Below are 15,062 nucleotides of genomic sequence, written 5' to 3'. Positions count from 1 at the left end.
GTACCGGGCTGGAATACCCTGCAAATCAGTGTCAACTGGGCTGTTGGGTGGTGTTTGCCAGGTTTTTTTGCATGCCTTTTAGGTAGTTAGCTTGTTAGTTTTGTAACAGAACTCCGTATTGCTGCCTTAAAGACACCAACACGCCAGATAAGGAAATGTATACACCCATCTGCCTGACTGTGCGTCATGCCGTCACAAAGAGATCCAGATTTGTTTTAGGTTTTTTTACTAATAATATTAAAGATAAACAATACAACTATTATTTTGGCATTAATTTATGAAACGGCATCTTAACCTGGCTCATGTCCATCCCGGGTATGTTACCATGCCCCCCCCCCCCCCACACCACCCAAACTGAAGGCCAAGTGCGAAGACTTCAAAGACTGGCAGCTGGCTGAGGTGGGTAGAGGCTGGCTCTGAGTTGAAGCCTCGATGACAAGTAGGTCAAAGAAAGAAAGAAAGGAAGAAAGAAGCAGACAAGAAAGAACCTTCTGGAGAATCAGCCCTCTTTTCATTGAGACACCCTGTACATACTGTATGCTGTAGTGAATTCCATGCAGCGTCTCCAGCACATTCACAGCCTGCTTTCTCCTGTAGTGTGTGTGTGTGTGTGTTGTGTGTGTGTGTGTGTGTGTGTGTGTGTGTGTGTGTGTGTGTGTGGGTGTATGTCTGCGTCTCCAGCATATTCACTACCTGCTTTCTCCTGTAGTGTGTGTGTGTGTGTGTGTGTGTATGTCTGCGTCTCCAGCATATTCACTACCTGCTTTCTCCTGTAGTGTGTGTGTGTGTGTGTGTGTGTGTGTGTGTCTGCGTCTCCAGCAAATGCACTGCCTGCTTTCTCCTATAGCGTGTGTGTGTGTGTGTGTGTGTGTGTGTGCGTAAGTGTGTTGGTACCAACCCTTCATTTCTCACTCCTTGGCCATGTGTGGTTGAAGTGGGTGGTCATTTGTTCCACTATGTGAATCTGAAGGGTCTAATTACAAAGTTAATGGCCAACATACTAATAACTGTTGTGATTTTTTTAAAGGTACTTTATGGATTGTAGATGTTTCTGGTAATGAGGGCTGTCAGAGAAAGGTCAGCTGTTGTAATTTGCTGCTGTGTCACAATTAGGAAAAATACTTATGAATTTATATACCTTTATGTCTATATATTTATCTATCTAGAAAGATATGTCGTGTGTGTGTGTGTGTGTACATGTACAATACTTATGTAGTCCTGTAAGTCTATATATGTATCTACCTATTTATCTATCTAGAAAGATAAAGTATGTCTTCTGTGTGTGTGTGTGTGTGCTTGTGTGTCTGTGTCTGTGTACATGTAAATGAAAATGTATATAAGTAGGTAGGCGTGTGTGTTTTTTTTTGCATCTACTTGTAAATGGTATAGGCTCTGTACTTGGGACTGATGCAGTCGTGCCATTTAAGCCTGTTTGAATCGAAATGAGTTAAATTGAGAAAAAGAGACAGATTCTGATGATGGTTTTCCCATTGCTAATGGTTTGCCTACGTAAAACACATTTTAAAAATATCATTAGGTTAGTCTATAACCTTAACCCATATGGAAGAGAACTGTAAAAACATATAGCAATCAAACATGTTCAATACTTAAATGTTAAGATGCTTAAGTGGTTAAGATCTTGCATATACATTTCATACTAAAATGGCATTAAGCCCTTCAACATGCAAAGTAAGTCACATACAAAGCATGTAACTGTATATGAAACGGGCCATAATTATGTGTGTTAACACACTGTTACTAGTATATCATACTGTATGAAAAATGATTTTACAGACTTTTTCCATATTGGAATAAATCATAAAATATTTTATTTACCGCAATATACTATAATATGGATAGTCCCTCATCTCTATGGCCGTTACATTTATTCACCCTTTTCATCCTCCATGTTGCAGTTATTATCATTACTATGCGGTGCTGGACTTTACTTTTCTCTCTCTCTCTGTCTCTCTCTCTCCCCCTCTCTCTGTCTCTCTCTCTCTCTCTTTCTCTCTCTCTCTCTATCTCTCTCTGTCTCTCTGACTTTCTGTCTCTTTCTCTGTCTCTCTGTCTCTGCCCCTCTCTCTGTCTCTCTGACTTTCTGTCTCTCTCTCTCTCTCTGTCTCTCTGTCTCTGCCCCTCTCTCTGTCTCTCTGACTTTCTGTCTCTCTCTCTGTCTCTCTCTCTCTGTCTCTCCCTCTCTCTCTCTCTGTCTCTCTGTCTTTCTGTCTCTCTCTCTCTCTGTCTCTCGCTCTGTCTCTCTGACTTTCTCTCTCTCTCTCTCTCTCTCTCTCTCTCTCTCTCTCTCTCTCTCTCTCTCTCTCTCTGACTTTATGTCTCTCTCTCTCTGTCTCTCTCTCCCCCTCAAAACATCTTTTGACAGTTTTGACGATGGGTGAGTGCAATATAGCGTTTAGCTGTCTAGTGTCTGAGTCACGTTGCTCTCTGCTGGTGCCGTGGGAAAGTTTGAGGATCAGAAGTTCATTTTTGTTATGAGGCGTTCCAAGCTCCTTCAGGGGACTGAACAACAACTGAAAGAAGCACAGCCTATTTTGGGTTGTCTGCGCTGAGTCTGTCTGAGGCTGAGCTCCGTCAACAGCTCACTGAATCTGTGGATTCAGGAGGGTAAAATAATCAGAGGAGCACACACAAACAACACAAGCAGTCACTAAATATACAGCAAGATACACATACTCACTCCATACTCACTCCATACTCACTCCACACTCACACCATACTCACACTCACCTCAACACATGTAGACTATCTCACACACAAACACACACACACAGGTATACACATGCACACACATAGTACACTCCCTCTATCTCTCTTTACCACTCTCTCTGTGTGTGTGTGTGTGTGTGTGTGTGTGTGTGTAAGACAATCACAGGTATACACATGCACACACATAGTACACTCCCTCTATCTCTCTTTATCACTCTCTCTCTCTCTCTGCCTCACACACACACACAACACACACACACACACACAGGTGTACACATGCACTAGTGTGACAGTGTTTGGGTTTTCTAAGAAAGGAAGGAATGATCAAGTGGGCAATGAGTGGTTGCCAAGCGAAAGACAGACATGTTCAAGAGAGCTCTTCTCTCACTGATCTTCATTTTACACACACCCACTCACGAACAACACACACACACACTCACACTCACGAACAACACACACACACACACACCCACTCACACACACATACACATACAAACAATCATACTCACACACACACTAACTCACTCACACACACTCGCACACACTGCTCACACACACACTCACTCACTCATACTCACACACACACACACTCACTAACACTCACACACACACACACCCACTCACTCACTCACTCACACACACACTCCCTCACTCACACACACACTCCCTCACTCACTCACTCACACACACACACACACACACACACACACACACACACACACACACACTAACTCATCCACTCACTCACTCACACACAACCAAACTGCTCACATAAGCACACACACACATGCATACAACGCACACACGTGCACATGCATAAATATTAACACACGCACACTATACTCATGAATGCACACACATGCACACATAAACTCCCTCTCTTTCTCACACACACACACACACACTCACACACACATACACTCTCTCTCATTCTCTCACACACACTCACACACATACACTCTCTCTCTTTCTCTCACACACACACACCCTCACACTCTATTTCTCTCTCTCACACACAGACACACTCACACACACAAGATGCTCCTAATCTGATTCTCTCATTTCCTTCCCCATCCATCTCCTCGCTGAGCCCTTCCCATCCCTGCGGGCTCCTTCATGTGATGGAGGAGAGAGTGGCCTTACACACACACACACACACACACACACACAGGAGGAGAGCGTGGCCTCTGTGCTCTGTATAATACTTACATTAACCACGGCCCCACACTAGACCACCTCTAATACCTCATCACCAGATTCCCAGAGGAAACATGGGAATGTGGCTGGCCTTATACACACACACACACACACACACACACACACACACACGCATAACAGACTTACACACACACACGCACACACACTCACACTCACACACATAAGCACATACACTCATGCATAACATACTCACACACACACACACACACAACACACACACACACACATATAAGCACATACACTCATGCATAACATACTTACACACACATACACACGAGAATTTAAGAACTACCCCCTTCCCCCCTACCCAACCATCCCCCTACTCTCTCCACACACACACACATACACACACACAGACACAGTTCTTAAATGTTGTCCCTGTCAATGCTTGGCCGTTTCCACTCGAGTCAAGTCAAGACTCTTAATGGTGCAATTTTCCACTTGTGCCTCTCATTTGCCGAGCCACGGTTCTTTGGGCTCGACAAGACTCGAGACAAATGCATTTATTTATTTCCTGACTCCCTTTGTGTGGAAAAGTGGTGACGGAGGAAAGAACGTGACAATGGGGGCAGGACGGGAACGTCTCTTGCCAGAAGGTTTTTATTTTGGTTTCCTTGCAGTTTGAACACAATTTGGTTATGATAATTTAGTTATGCTGATTTGTTTAGTAATGATTTTATTGTGCTCAAGGCTCTGCTTGAAAGAGAGAGAGAGAGAGAGAGAGAGAGAGAGAGAGAGAGAGAGAGAGAGAGAGAGAGAGAGAGAGAGAGAGAGAGAGAGAGAGAGAGAGAGAGAGAGAGAGAAGAGAGAGAGAGAGAGAGAAGAGAGAGAGAGAGAGAGAGAGAGAGCGAGAGCGAGAGCGAGAGAGAGAGAGAGAGAGAGAGAGAGAGATCTGGATGTCCGGATGTCCTCCTTTGCCCACCCACCTTTCCACCCTCAATGGGCGACCATCTTCACTAAACATGCCTGGTTTCAGTGCACATCACCGTTACCCCCACCCCTCTCCACCTGAGAGGGATCAGTTCCCGCAGCAGCTCAACTGGGACTGCAAGGGGCTCACACCATACGGCCATCGTCTCCTGGGTGAACAACACCTCACACAGGCTGGCAAAAACACCATCTCTGGCTTCAAGGTGACTGTGTATGTGTGAGAGAGAGATAGAGTGTGTGTGTATGTGTGTTTGATCAGAGTGTGTGTCTCTGATGGGTGTGATGTGAGTGTGTGTGTTGGCTGTGATAGTGTAATGCCCAGATAGGACACACACTGTGTGTATCTGTACTGGATTAAAGTGTCTGCTAAATGAGGAACGTGAATCTGACCTTTTCAGTGAGCCAGACATGTACACAAGAAGGCCTCATCTCACTGCTGTGGTCGCTATCGTTTAGGCGACAGCCGATCGCTCGAGTGTATTACGCTGCGCATCGCTTTGTGCCTTTAATGCAATACAGAAACCCTCAAGAGATTTTGAGCTTGGTACCTCAAGGGGTCTTTTGTTTGCGTGTGAGCTGCGTATACTCAGTACAAGTGAGGAAAAGTTGGCAGTCTGACTGCTTCACTTTTACCAAGCCAAGTTTCGCATCAACTAATAGAGGACAGATGGTGTTCAGATAAAGTATGAGCTTGATCTCTGGTCAGTTTATTGAATTATTGTAATAAATGGAAGTCGATTCTCTCTCAGACCTTGTGTTTTCACACTGAATATTTATTAATGCATAAATATTATGTTCGCATATGTTTAATCAGCCAGTTAAGGCTGTAGGTACCCATAAAAAGTAAACAGATTGGTATTCTGATACTTTTCTTTACAAAGTGAGTGTGTTTTGTAAGAAGACGTATGTAGGGACACTGTGTCATCTCACATAGTTTTCAGTGTTTGGAGAAAACCCTTGTGTGACCTTGCACAGCAACTTTGAAGAACATGCAGGCACAGTTTTTCTTTTTTCTTTTGTATTCTATTCTTTAGATACCATCATTTACTCTGCTCAAGGGACCAGCGAATGAAGGGATAAAATGGATGTCTGGATGAGTGAACAGATATCATATGAATAGATGGATTGATTAATTGATATATGGATGGTTGGATGTATAAAAGAATGGATGAATGAATGGTCACACTTCCATCAAAAGTGTATAGAATGCTGTGGCACAACATAACAGCAGAATACAAGATAGAGTATGTGTGAAAGTCTAACCCCTCGTGTCTTTTTGAAATTGTCATCTACTGTTCTCAAAGTATGTTTGTGTATGTGGGTGTGTTTTTGTGTGTCAACGCATGCGTTTTGGCTGTATACCAAGGATGCACTAGAGATTTGACCGATGGAATGTTGGAATGGAATGAAAGAAATACTAGGTGGAAGAAGAGTACAGGAAGAAGAGCTACAGTAGCTATAGCAACTGAGCAGAGGTAGGAGTCAGTGAAGTTAAAACGCCAGTCAGTCAAGACACTTTTAATGGATGCGATTCTCTTTCCACGGCAACACACACCCACTCTGAGATACCTTTCCCAAAAGCATAGTTGCTAGCTACATTAGCAACTTACATTGTTTCCCAAAACGATAATTCGAACTATCGAGGTACCTACTGTGTGTTGGTAACTTACATTGTACAAACCATCGTTAAGCAACACAGGTGTTTCCCAAAACCATAGTTTGACCGAACATTCACAAACACTGTCGTTAAATTGTGTAGTTTGAACTACAGCTGCCAACCTGTGGTTGGAAGCTTATTTCCACATACTTCATGTCTAAGACGTCCCTGATGTCAGTTTTTGGTGTCGAAACTAATCATTATAAATGTATTCCCCTTCCTGGTTGATATTTGACGTTGTTAACCACCATAAAACCCTGCTCTCCTCAGCAAAAAGTACATGATTAAACGCCTACTTGCAGAAACACACCTGCAGACAGTAATGCACAGTTGCTGAATCAGTTGATATGTAGCCTGTGAAATGAATATTGTCGTGTTGTGGGGCCGACATTTGGAATATGCTGTTCAACGTCAATACAACAACACCTAGTTAATTGAATGCAGACAGCAATTTTACAAGGTAAGCTTATATGAACAAATTAATATGCCGGATGACCTAGGAACCTGGAAAAAAATGATTTGTGAATGAAAATGAGGCATCCCAAGTGATAATGATTTGACCCTTAGGTGTGCCAGTCCACGCAGGGGTGCCAGTCTACGCAGGTGTACTAGTCCACATGCTTCACTACGTCATCAACCAAGTTAGTTTGAACTACTAACTAAACTTCAAAACGTACATAGTACAATGTTGCTACAACCGTTTCGGGAGATCGTCGTACTTCTGATGTTTGTCTAATGATGCATTATACCATGTTGGTTCAATGTTAACCTCCGTCATTGTACAGGAAATGCACCCCTGATATGCTGTGTCCTCTCATCTTTTTATTGGGTGTGGAGTTGTCTAGCTTTTTGCGACTGTTTTTGAAACCCACACTAACTTTGTAGTTTAACTTTGTTTCCTGACTCTTACTAAGTCAGGCTTTTTAATTGCTCCAACTTGCTTAACTTGCCCACTGGCGTGTGGAATTATTCCACAGTTGCTTTTCCAAGCGTTTATTTTTCTTGGCATTTCCATGTATAAGTGGTGCTGATAACCTCTTGTAAATCCTGGCATTTTTCACAATTTCTTCCTAGAAGTGCATACCCAAATGCCAAGGCCTACCTTTCAGTCTTACCGTGGGTTGGTGGCAGATTTCAGAAGTCATGTTACAGATAACCCCTCACAATAAAATGAATTACCACTTCAATACCATATATGCTATCTACAATGCCTGAAAGATGTTAATAACCTTCCCAAAATGATTTTTTTTCCTTTTAAATCTAGATTACAGTGGATGCACGTGGGTATTGCAGGGGTCAGGTTTGACGTATTCATGTGTGCCAATGTTTGCAATCACCTGAAAAATTTAGGAACTCAAATCTCATCTCATCTTAAAAGGTATTCAAGTTGGAATAGAGGAATGACACATTTTATATTTAAGTTTAATTATTTTCCATAATTATTACTCTCCACATTTTCTACTTTGGGAATGAGTGTAGTTGCCATGGTAACTGTGCAACAGTAGGTACTGGCTGACAGGTCAGTTAATCAATCCCATCCAGTCTTTAGTTGCGTGTGGATACCTCTCACTGGTTGGGTTATTGTGATGACTGGGGTGTCATTCCAAAGCAGAAATGATTACGTATTGAAGCATGTGTGTACCATTTGTATTAGTAAACCGGAAAGGAATTTAAGTTTAACTTACATGTCAATTTATTTTCTTGGTTTGTGTGGATTTATTTTGGACATTATGGATGAGAACATGGATTAGTTGACATAGGAATGCCACAAAAAGGTGATTATTGACTTATTTTATAGTGGACACTTAAGGGTAGCCTAAGTGATTGTAATGTTTGTTTCTACCCAATTCATTTCACTGCTTGTCAATATACAATGAAGTGACATGACACTGATGAAGTTTTATTATACTGTGAAAAATATATTAACAATACATTTTAAACTTTTTTTGGTCATTCTTTTGAATGAAGTTAGTTTTAAGGCATTTTGACATGCATGATTGTAAAGCCAATGTATGACATACAACCTTGTTTTTCTATATCAGCGAACTTTGGTAGCCATGAAACATATAAATGCCCACCATCATAATCAACTTTTTGTGTGCATGTTTAATTTAAGGAGGAATATTAATTCAATAACTTGAAATTAGCTTTTATGTCAGTTCTAAGTTCTAAGCTTTCCACTGTTGCCATGGGATGCATGTAGCGTGTATGGAAGCTCGGCAGTGATTCCACAGAGATGTCATATAATGACCTCATCCCACCAGCAGGCCAAGGCTTTAACACACGAAGCAAACAGCAAATGAATAGTACGGCTAATAGTAATAACAGTGCGGTTAATTAGTGCGGTATCTTAAAGCCTCTGAGAGACTCCTGCTGTGCCGTGGGGCTGGCAGGGCGGCTGACTCTGGAACTGCGTTTGGCCCGGGATGCGGCTGCTCCCCGGGTTACGTGACTCCAGGCCGCAACGTTGCCATTATAGCGTCTCGCTGATTAATTGACTACGGGATGAAAGCCATCCTGTCGAGAGAACTGTTAGAGATGAAAATCAGTAAGTGGTTCAGGGAAGCTCAGCCGTTGGAAAAAATGTCAAGAGCTGTCAAGGCGTACAAGATGCCGCTGGGTTACAACAATCCGCTAAAAGATGCTTTTGCGTGTTTCAAAGCCGCCCCCACCACGTCCTCCCATGTCTTACTCACCAGTCGTGAAAGATCTTATTAGCGACACATGGAACGCTTCGGCAAACAGGATTAGTTTGGATTATTTCCGTTGGCAATGCGACTCGAAGCCATGCCATGAGCATGTTGATTTCCTAGTTGACGAGCCGTCGTAGACATTCCACCATTCTTTTAAAGCGACCGACTGACAAAAACAGCTAGTTGACGAGCTGCAAAATAGGAGGCGCGAGTTGCTCTCTTATTAATAGCCTTGAACTTAACCCAATGCGATCTCTTAGGGGAAGCCCTCTCATCTTGGCAACTGGCATGGGAGATTTCCCTCACCCTTCTTTATGGTTTAATAAATCAAATTTATGCCACAAAATTTCATTAGTGCTGATAGGCGTCGGTACATTTCGATGATGTTGGGGGTCGGTGACACTAAGAACATTAAACAAATGGAAAAATCTTTACGTTCATTTGTGAGGCTATGAAATGAGTTAGTGTTTAATCATAAGGATCGGCAGATATTTAGCCTAGGCATACAAACACACGGGGCAGCATATGCGTGCACACACACACACACACACACACACACACACACACATTAATTAACTTCAATTAGTTACACATCAAACACGCTTCCTTTGTGAAATAAAACTCTGCAGGGGATTCAAGTTTTAACCCAGCATAATCCCTTCATTAGAAACAGCCATTTGAAATGCAATCCATCACAGACACACTGACCAGTAGTTACACAACAAGAAAAGCAGAATGCAAGAAAACAAACCATCTGTTACAAACACTAGACTGCTATTTCTGGTAACAAAGCAGTTCACACAACACTTGATCAACACAGTTTTTTGATTAAAAAATAAATATGTGCATTGTTTTGTCTCGCCCCACAGTATATAATGTCCTGCACTTTTGCACTCTTTTTCCTTTAGCTCTATCAGGCGTTTAGTGTATACTGCAGGCATTTAAAAATAGACTCCTCTTTTTTTTCTTCCTCTCTCTTTCTCCCTTTTGCCCTCTCTCCTTTGAAATAATCCATCCTCTGTGCCCATCCTCAGTTTCCACAGTGTCACACCAGACACCCCCCCATGTCAGGGGCACGTCTGCTGACTGTACCCGTCCAGGGACACTCGTGTCCTAAAATACACCGGGCCCCTGTCCTCTTTCGCTTTGTCAGAGCTACCGCCAAAACAAGAACCTTCCTGCCAACAGGTCAGTCACTGCAGCAGTGCCTGTGAAGATTCCGAATAGGAACTCATGCTTTGTTGCCCATAGGGATAAGGATGAAGGTTCTTTTATGGTGCTATGATGTGGAGCTCTTATATCCTCGAGTGGCAAGACTTAAGGGTTTGACACGTTTGCCTCTCAAAAGGTTGATAGACTTTCTGTCAGGAAAAAATACTTGCCTTCTTGCAAGTGTCTTTTTTTTTTTTTTTTTTAAATCATGGAGTTCAAATGGAATATATAATATGTGTGGTCCATTGTGCATTCCAGCGGTTAGAACATAACATACAAGAAAAGAAAACTGCACCACACAATTACAAGATCAGTTCCACTTATTTTTTGGTTACAATAACCATAACAATCAGCTTGTCCAATAGCTTTCTCCTCCAACATTAAGGCAAACATGTTCAAGACAACACCTATAGAACCCAGACATTCTTAGTTTTCACCCACGTACATCATGTATTTGCACTTATCCACTACACAATATTTTGTCTGTACATTCCTCATGACCATTCCTTTGCACAATGTTCTTAATAAGAACATGATGTATTTTGTATTTTCAATGCCACAATCCATGTTTTGGAGCAACATCATATCCACACGTGCTCTGCATTTCAGCCTCATCAAGGATCCTATATGCATCCATGCAGAACACAGCCTAAATGAAAGCTGACGGTGTTCTAGAACGCCATATTCCAAATTCCATGCTGGATCCTGTGTTTAACAGCGGGGTCAAGGCGGGGTCGTGTCGCATCCCCAGGGCGTGAACTCTTCAAGGTCATTGGTCCCCCTCCAGGAGGTCCATGCCCATGCGTCACGTGTCCTCCCCCTCGCTCTCCTCAGGCAGGGTGGTCAGGTCCTTGATCATCACCTGCGACAGCATAGGGGGCACCCCCGCCACGGGCACCCCCGCCATGGGCATGGACATGGGCACGCTCAGTGTCACGGGCACGCTCATGGCACTCACGCTCCTGACGTTGGGCGTGCCGGCGGCGGCGTGCGTCACCACGACGTTGTGCTTCTGCAGCTCGCCGGCCAGCGACGTTGACACGCGGACGACACCGCTCGCCCCGGTCGCCATCGTCGCCCCCTGCAGGTGCCTCCGGTACTGCACGAAGGTGCAGGTCTTGAGCGCGATGGCCACCACGTTCTTGCCCACCAGCACGCTCGACACCCGCGTGTCCCGGTACAGCAGCATGTTCCCGCCCCGGATAAACAGCGTCACCACGTTAATCGTCACCAGGCTCGTGATGGGGTACAGCAGCATCTTATGCGGCGTGATGTTAACGCCCTGCATGCTGATCTCGCTCAGCGACACGCAGGGCAGCACCAGCAGCAGGATGTAGCAGTAGAAGAAGGTCAGGCCCTCCACCCAGAGCGGCAGCCCGCGCCGCTGCGGCTCCCACAGGTTGGCCTGGACGTCCAGCACGTCCAGCAGGTCCACCACCACCCAGAAGAGGCGGCTGCGGATCTCCTCGCGCTTCTTGACCGGGCGCACGTACTCCATGTGGTCGATGGCCGCCAGCACCACGTAGAGGACCGGCATGCACACCGACAGGAGGAGCGTCAGCGCCTTGCGACCCAAGGTGTCCGTGATGATGACGAGGCCGCCCCCGCCGCCGCCGCTGCTGTTGCTCCCACTCCCGGCCCCTACTCCCGGGCCCAGATCGGAGCCCGAGGCCGTTCTGGCCTTGTAGTTCTGGTAGACGAAGTAGACCTTGATCTCGAGCACGAAGACGTAAAAGAACCAGAGGATCATGGCATAGCCGCGTTTCGCCGTGCGCACCTCGGCGCCGACCCACACGGCCACGTAGCGCAGCGCGATCAGGAAGCACACGTCCCCGACCAGGACCATGATGCAGACACCCACCTTGCGCGGGCCCTGGTTCTGTTCCACCAGGTAGGCGTCCAGCAGCGCCATGCTGCACACGATCAGGGCTGTGGACAGGCACACATGGGGCTTGTTCACAGGCGGAGGGGGAACCATAGTGATCCAGTGACAGGGGAGAAGGAAAAAAAGGTAAAAAGGAGAAAGGAGGAGAAAGGAGGAGAAAGAAGCGGGCGGAAGGGGGGAGTTTTACTTCAGTAGGTGACACTCTGGAACCTTCAACGGTCCAGAAACAAAGAAAGAAAGAAAAAGAAGAAAGAGGATCGGGAAGGAATTTGACCTCATTAACCGCGAGACAGGACACTTCACCAGTGGGGTGGGGGAACTATTGAGAATGGAATAGATGTCTCCCCATCGAAGGGGGATACATATTGATCTGGTCAAGGAACGGCAAGAGGAAAGAGGAGGGGGCATTATCATTACTCATAGATGAGTAACTATGGAGACTGATGGACTGGGCACTTCATAGGGGACTGGGGGGGGGGGAGGACTCTGAGAGGCTCACAGGCCTTTTTACAGGCAGAGACTTGTGGGACTTTTTTTGGAAGGTGCTTGAAGAGAGAGTATTAGGTGCCGCCAAGATTAAAATCAACCAGATAGACTTGGATAGCGTACATGACTGTGTGTGAGTGTGTGGTGTGTGTGTTGTGTGTGTGTGTGAGAGTGTGTAGGTGTGTGTGTGTGTGTGTGTGTGTGTGAGTGTGTGTGTGTGTGTGTGTAAGAGACAGACGCTGTCACTATCGCTGCCAGGCCACCAGATCCCAAAAGAGGGCAGACAGGAAAGAAGGGAAGAGAGAGTGAAGAGGAATAAAATATGGAGCCAGGGGAGGAAAAGAATAAGAGAATAGGAGAGATCAAGGGACAAAAAAAGAAAGAGTGTGCAGAGAGAAAGAGAGGGAGAGGGAGAGGCAGGACTCTAGAGAGAGGGATTAAAAAGAGGGAGTTTTATAGAGAGAGACACACACAGAACTGAGAGAGACAGAGCGGGAGAAAGACAGCGAGGGCTCTGACTGTAATCTAACATTTCTCGCTCCATAAAACTAGTTCATTGTTTCATTGCTTGAGCTCTCAACCTCCCACATTCACCTGTCGGCGGCAACACCCTCCTGCCCAATCCCCCCCCCCTTTCCCCTCCTCCTCTTCCTCCTTCCTTCTTCCTCCTCTCTGCTTTCAATCCTTTGATTGCATAAGCGCCCAGCTCTCACATAACCCCAGCCCCACCCCCACCCCCGAAATGAGACTGCTGCTGTCTGTGGCGGCTGTGCCAATTAATGGCTAATGACATCAGACATTGGCACAGCCTCTAAATATTTCAGAGACCGGCGTTGAGGAAGATGATGGCGACGACAACCGGGACGGAGGGTGAAGAAGGTGACGCACTCGCGGCGGAACTACGAGCACAACGGCAACAGCAACGAAACAAAACAAAACAAATTTAAAAAGCGTGGTACGACGACTCCTCTCTCACAACTCGCACTCCCTGACGCTCTGGAGTCAATCATAGTGAGTAGCCATGGCGATGGATCCCTGTTGCGAGTAGCCCAGGTGTGGAAAAAAAACTGCAAATCTCAGCAACTATTCCCAGGCTTCTCCCCGTGTGTCCATCTAATCCAATGCCAGATCATTAGCAGGAGAGGGATCCCTGGGAAGAATCTGGTGTACTGTATCCACTCTTATGATCCCAACAGCGCTGTCGTGGTCTGTAATCCATGCTCAGATTCCAGAGGAGGTGTGGAGATGAGGAGGCAGGAGGTAGGAAAAAGAAAAAAAGACAGAAAGAGTGGACCTCATTCAGCTCTCGCTAAATCCTTTTATGTTGACCTGCGAGAAAAACCCCCGCAGAACTTTCAATTCGAGGAACAAATTACACAGAAAGAAATGAGAACGGCCAAAAAAAAAGGGAAGCAAAAAGACCTTTTGAAGTTTATTCCCAGGAAGTGGTCCATTGTGGTCCACCCGTAGTCTGTAAGAAAAAACTCCTGTCTTCTTTGTCTGTAAATCGCTCTTCCTTTCAGCATCAAATCCGCACTTTATCCCTGGTGTCGGAGCGTTTTTAAGTTGATCCCGTGGGAATTCCTGTCTGCTGGAGCCGCACGCACATCAGCCCCATCAGGAAGTCTCCTCCGAGATCCTCCTCCGAGATCCTCGCTCAGCCCTGGGAAGCTCTGCCAGTCATGGGAACTCCTGTAGAATTTCCTCACTCTTCCTATACAGTTGCTGTTGCAGTCAAGAAGAAAGGTTGGAGTCTCTGTCCTCTCTCTCTCTCTCTCTCTCTCTCTCTCTCTCTGTATCTGTTTCTTTTTCTTCTCTTTCTCTCTCTCTTTCTCCCTGTATCTGTTTCCTTTTCTTCTCTCTCTCTTTCTCCCTGTATCTGTTTCCTTTTCTTCTCTCTCTCTTTTCCTCTGGACGGAGCAAACTGAAAGAGTGGTCTTCTCTGTGTGAGAATTTATCCACTGGTCTGTTGTTGCTGTTTAGACACAAGCGTTTGAGTGTCTTTCTCTCTCTCCTTTTCTCCTCTCTCCTTCCTTTTCTCTATGCTCTGTGCTCTTCCTTCTCTCCTCTAGGCGAACAGACAGAGGGTATTTTCTCTATATTTGTGACAGAACTGAGAATCTTTTTGCTGTTTCTATTGAGAAAGATTTGAGTTTCTTCCCCTCTTTCTTTCTTTTTTTCCTCTCTCTCTCTCTCTCTCTTTCTCTTTCAGTCCATCCTCTCCTGTTGTCCGAGAGTGCAGAGAGAGAAGGGG

The 15,062-nt window shown here is 45.2% G+C and overlaps 1 protein-coding gene across 1 annotated transcript; it reads right to left on the bottom strand.

Annotated features, from left to right (window-relative positions):
• Window positions 1-9,858: 9,858 nt before the first annotated feature.
• On the bottom strand, window positions 9,859-14,594 carry LOC105909907 (transmembrane protein 121-like). Its single transcript, XM_031562180.2, has one exon. The coding sequence runs from the start codon at window positions 12,413-12,415 to the stop codon at window positions 11,243-11,245; it is 1,173 nt and encodes a 390-aa protein (XP_031418040.1). The 5' UTR covers window positions 12,416-14,594; the 3' UTR covers window positions 9,859-11,242.
• Window positions 14,595-15,062: the final 468 nt, after the last annotated feature.

Source organism: Clupea harengus, chromosome 24 (genome assembly GCF_900700415.2).
Source record: "Clupea harengus chromosome 24, Ch_v2.0.2, whole genome shotgun sequence".
NCBI lineage: Eukaryota > Metazoa > Chordata > Actinopteri > Clupeiformes > Clupeidae > Clupea > Clupea harengus.
This window is presented reverse-complemented; position numbering and strand designations above follow the sequence as displayed.

What these genes read in the sequence shown, in the direction of transcription:
- LOC105909907 (XM_031562180.2), bottom strand. Translation starts at nt 12,415, where the DNA reads ATGGTTCCCCCTCCGCCTGTGAACAAGCCCCATGTGTGCCTGTCCACA.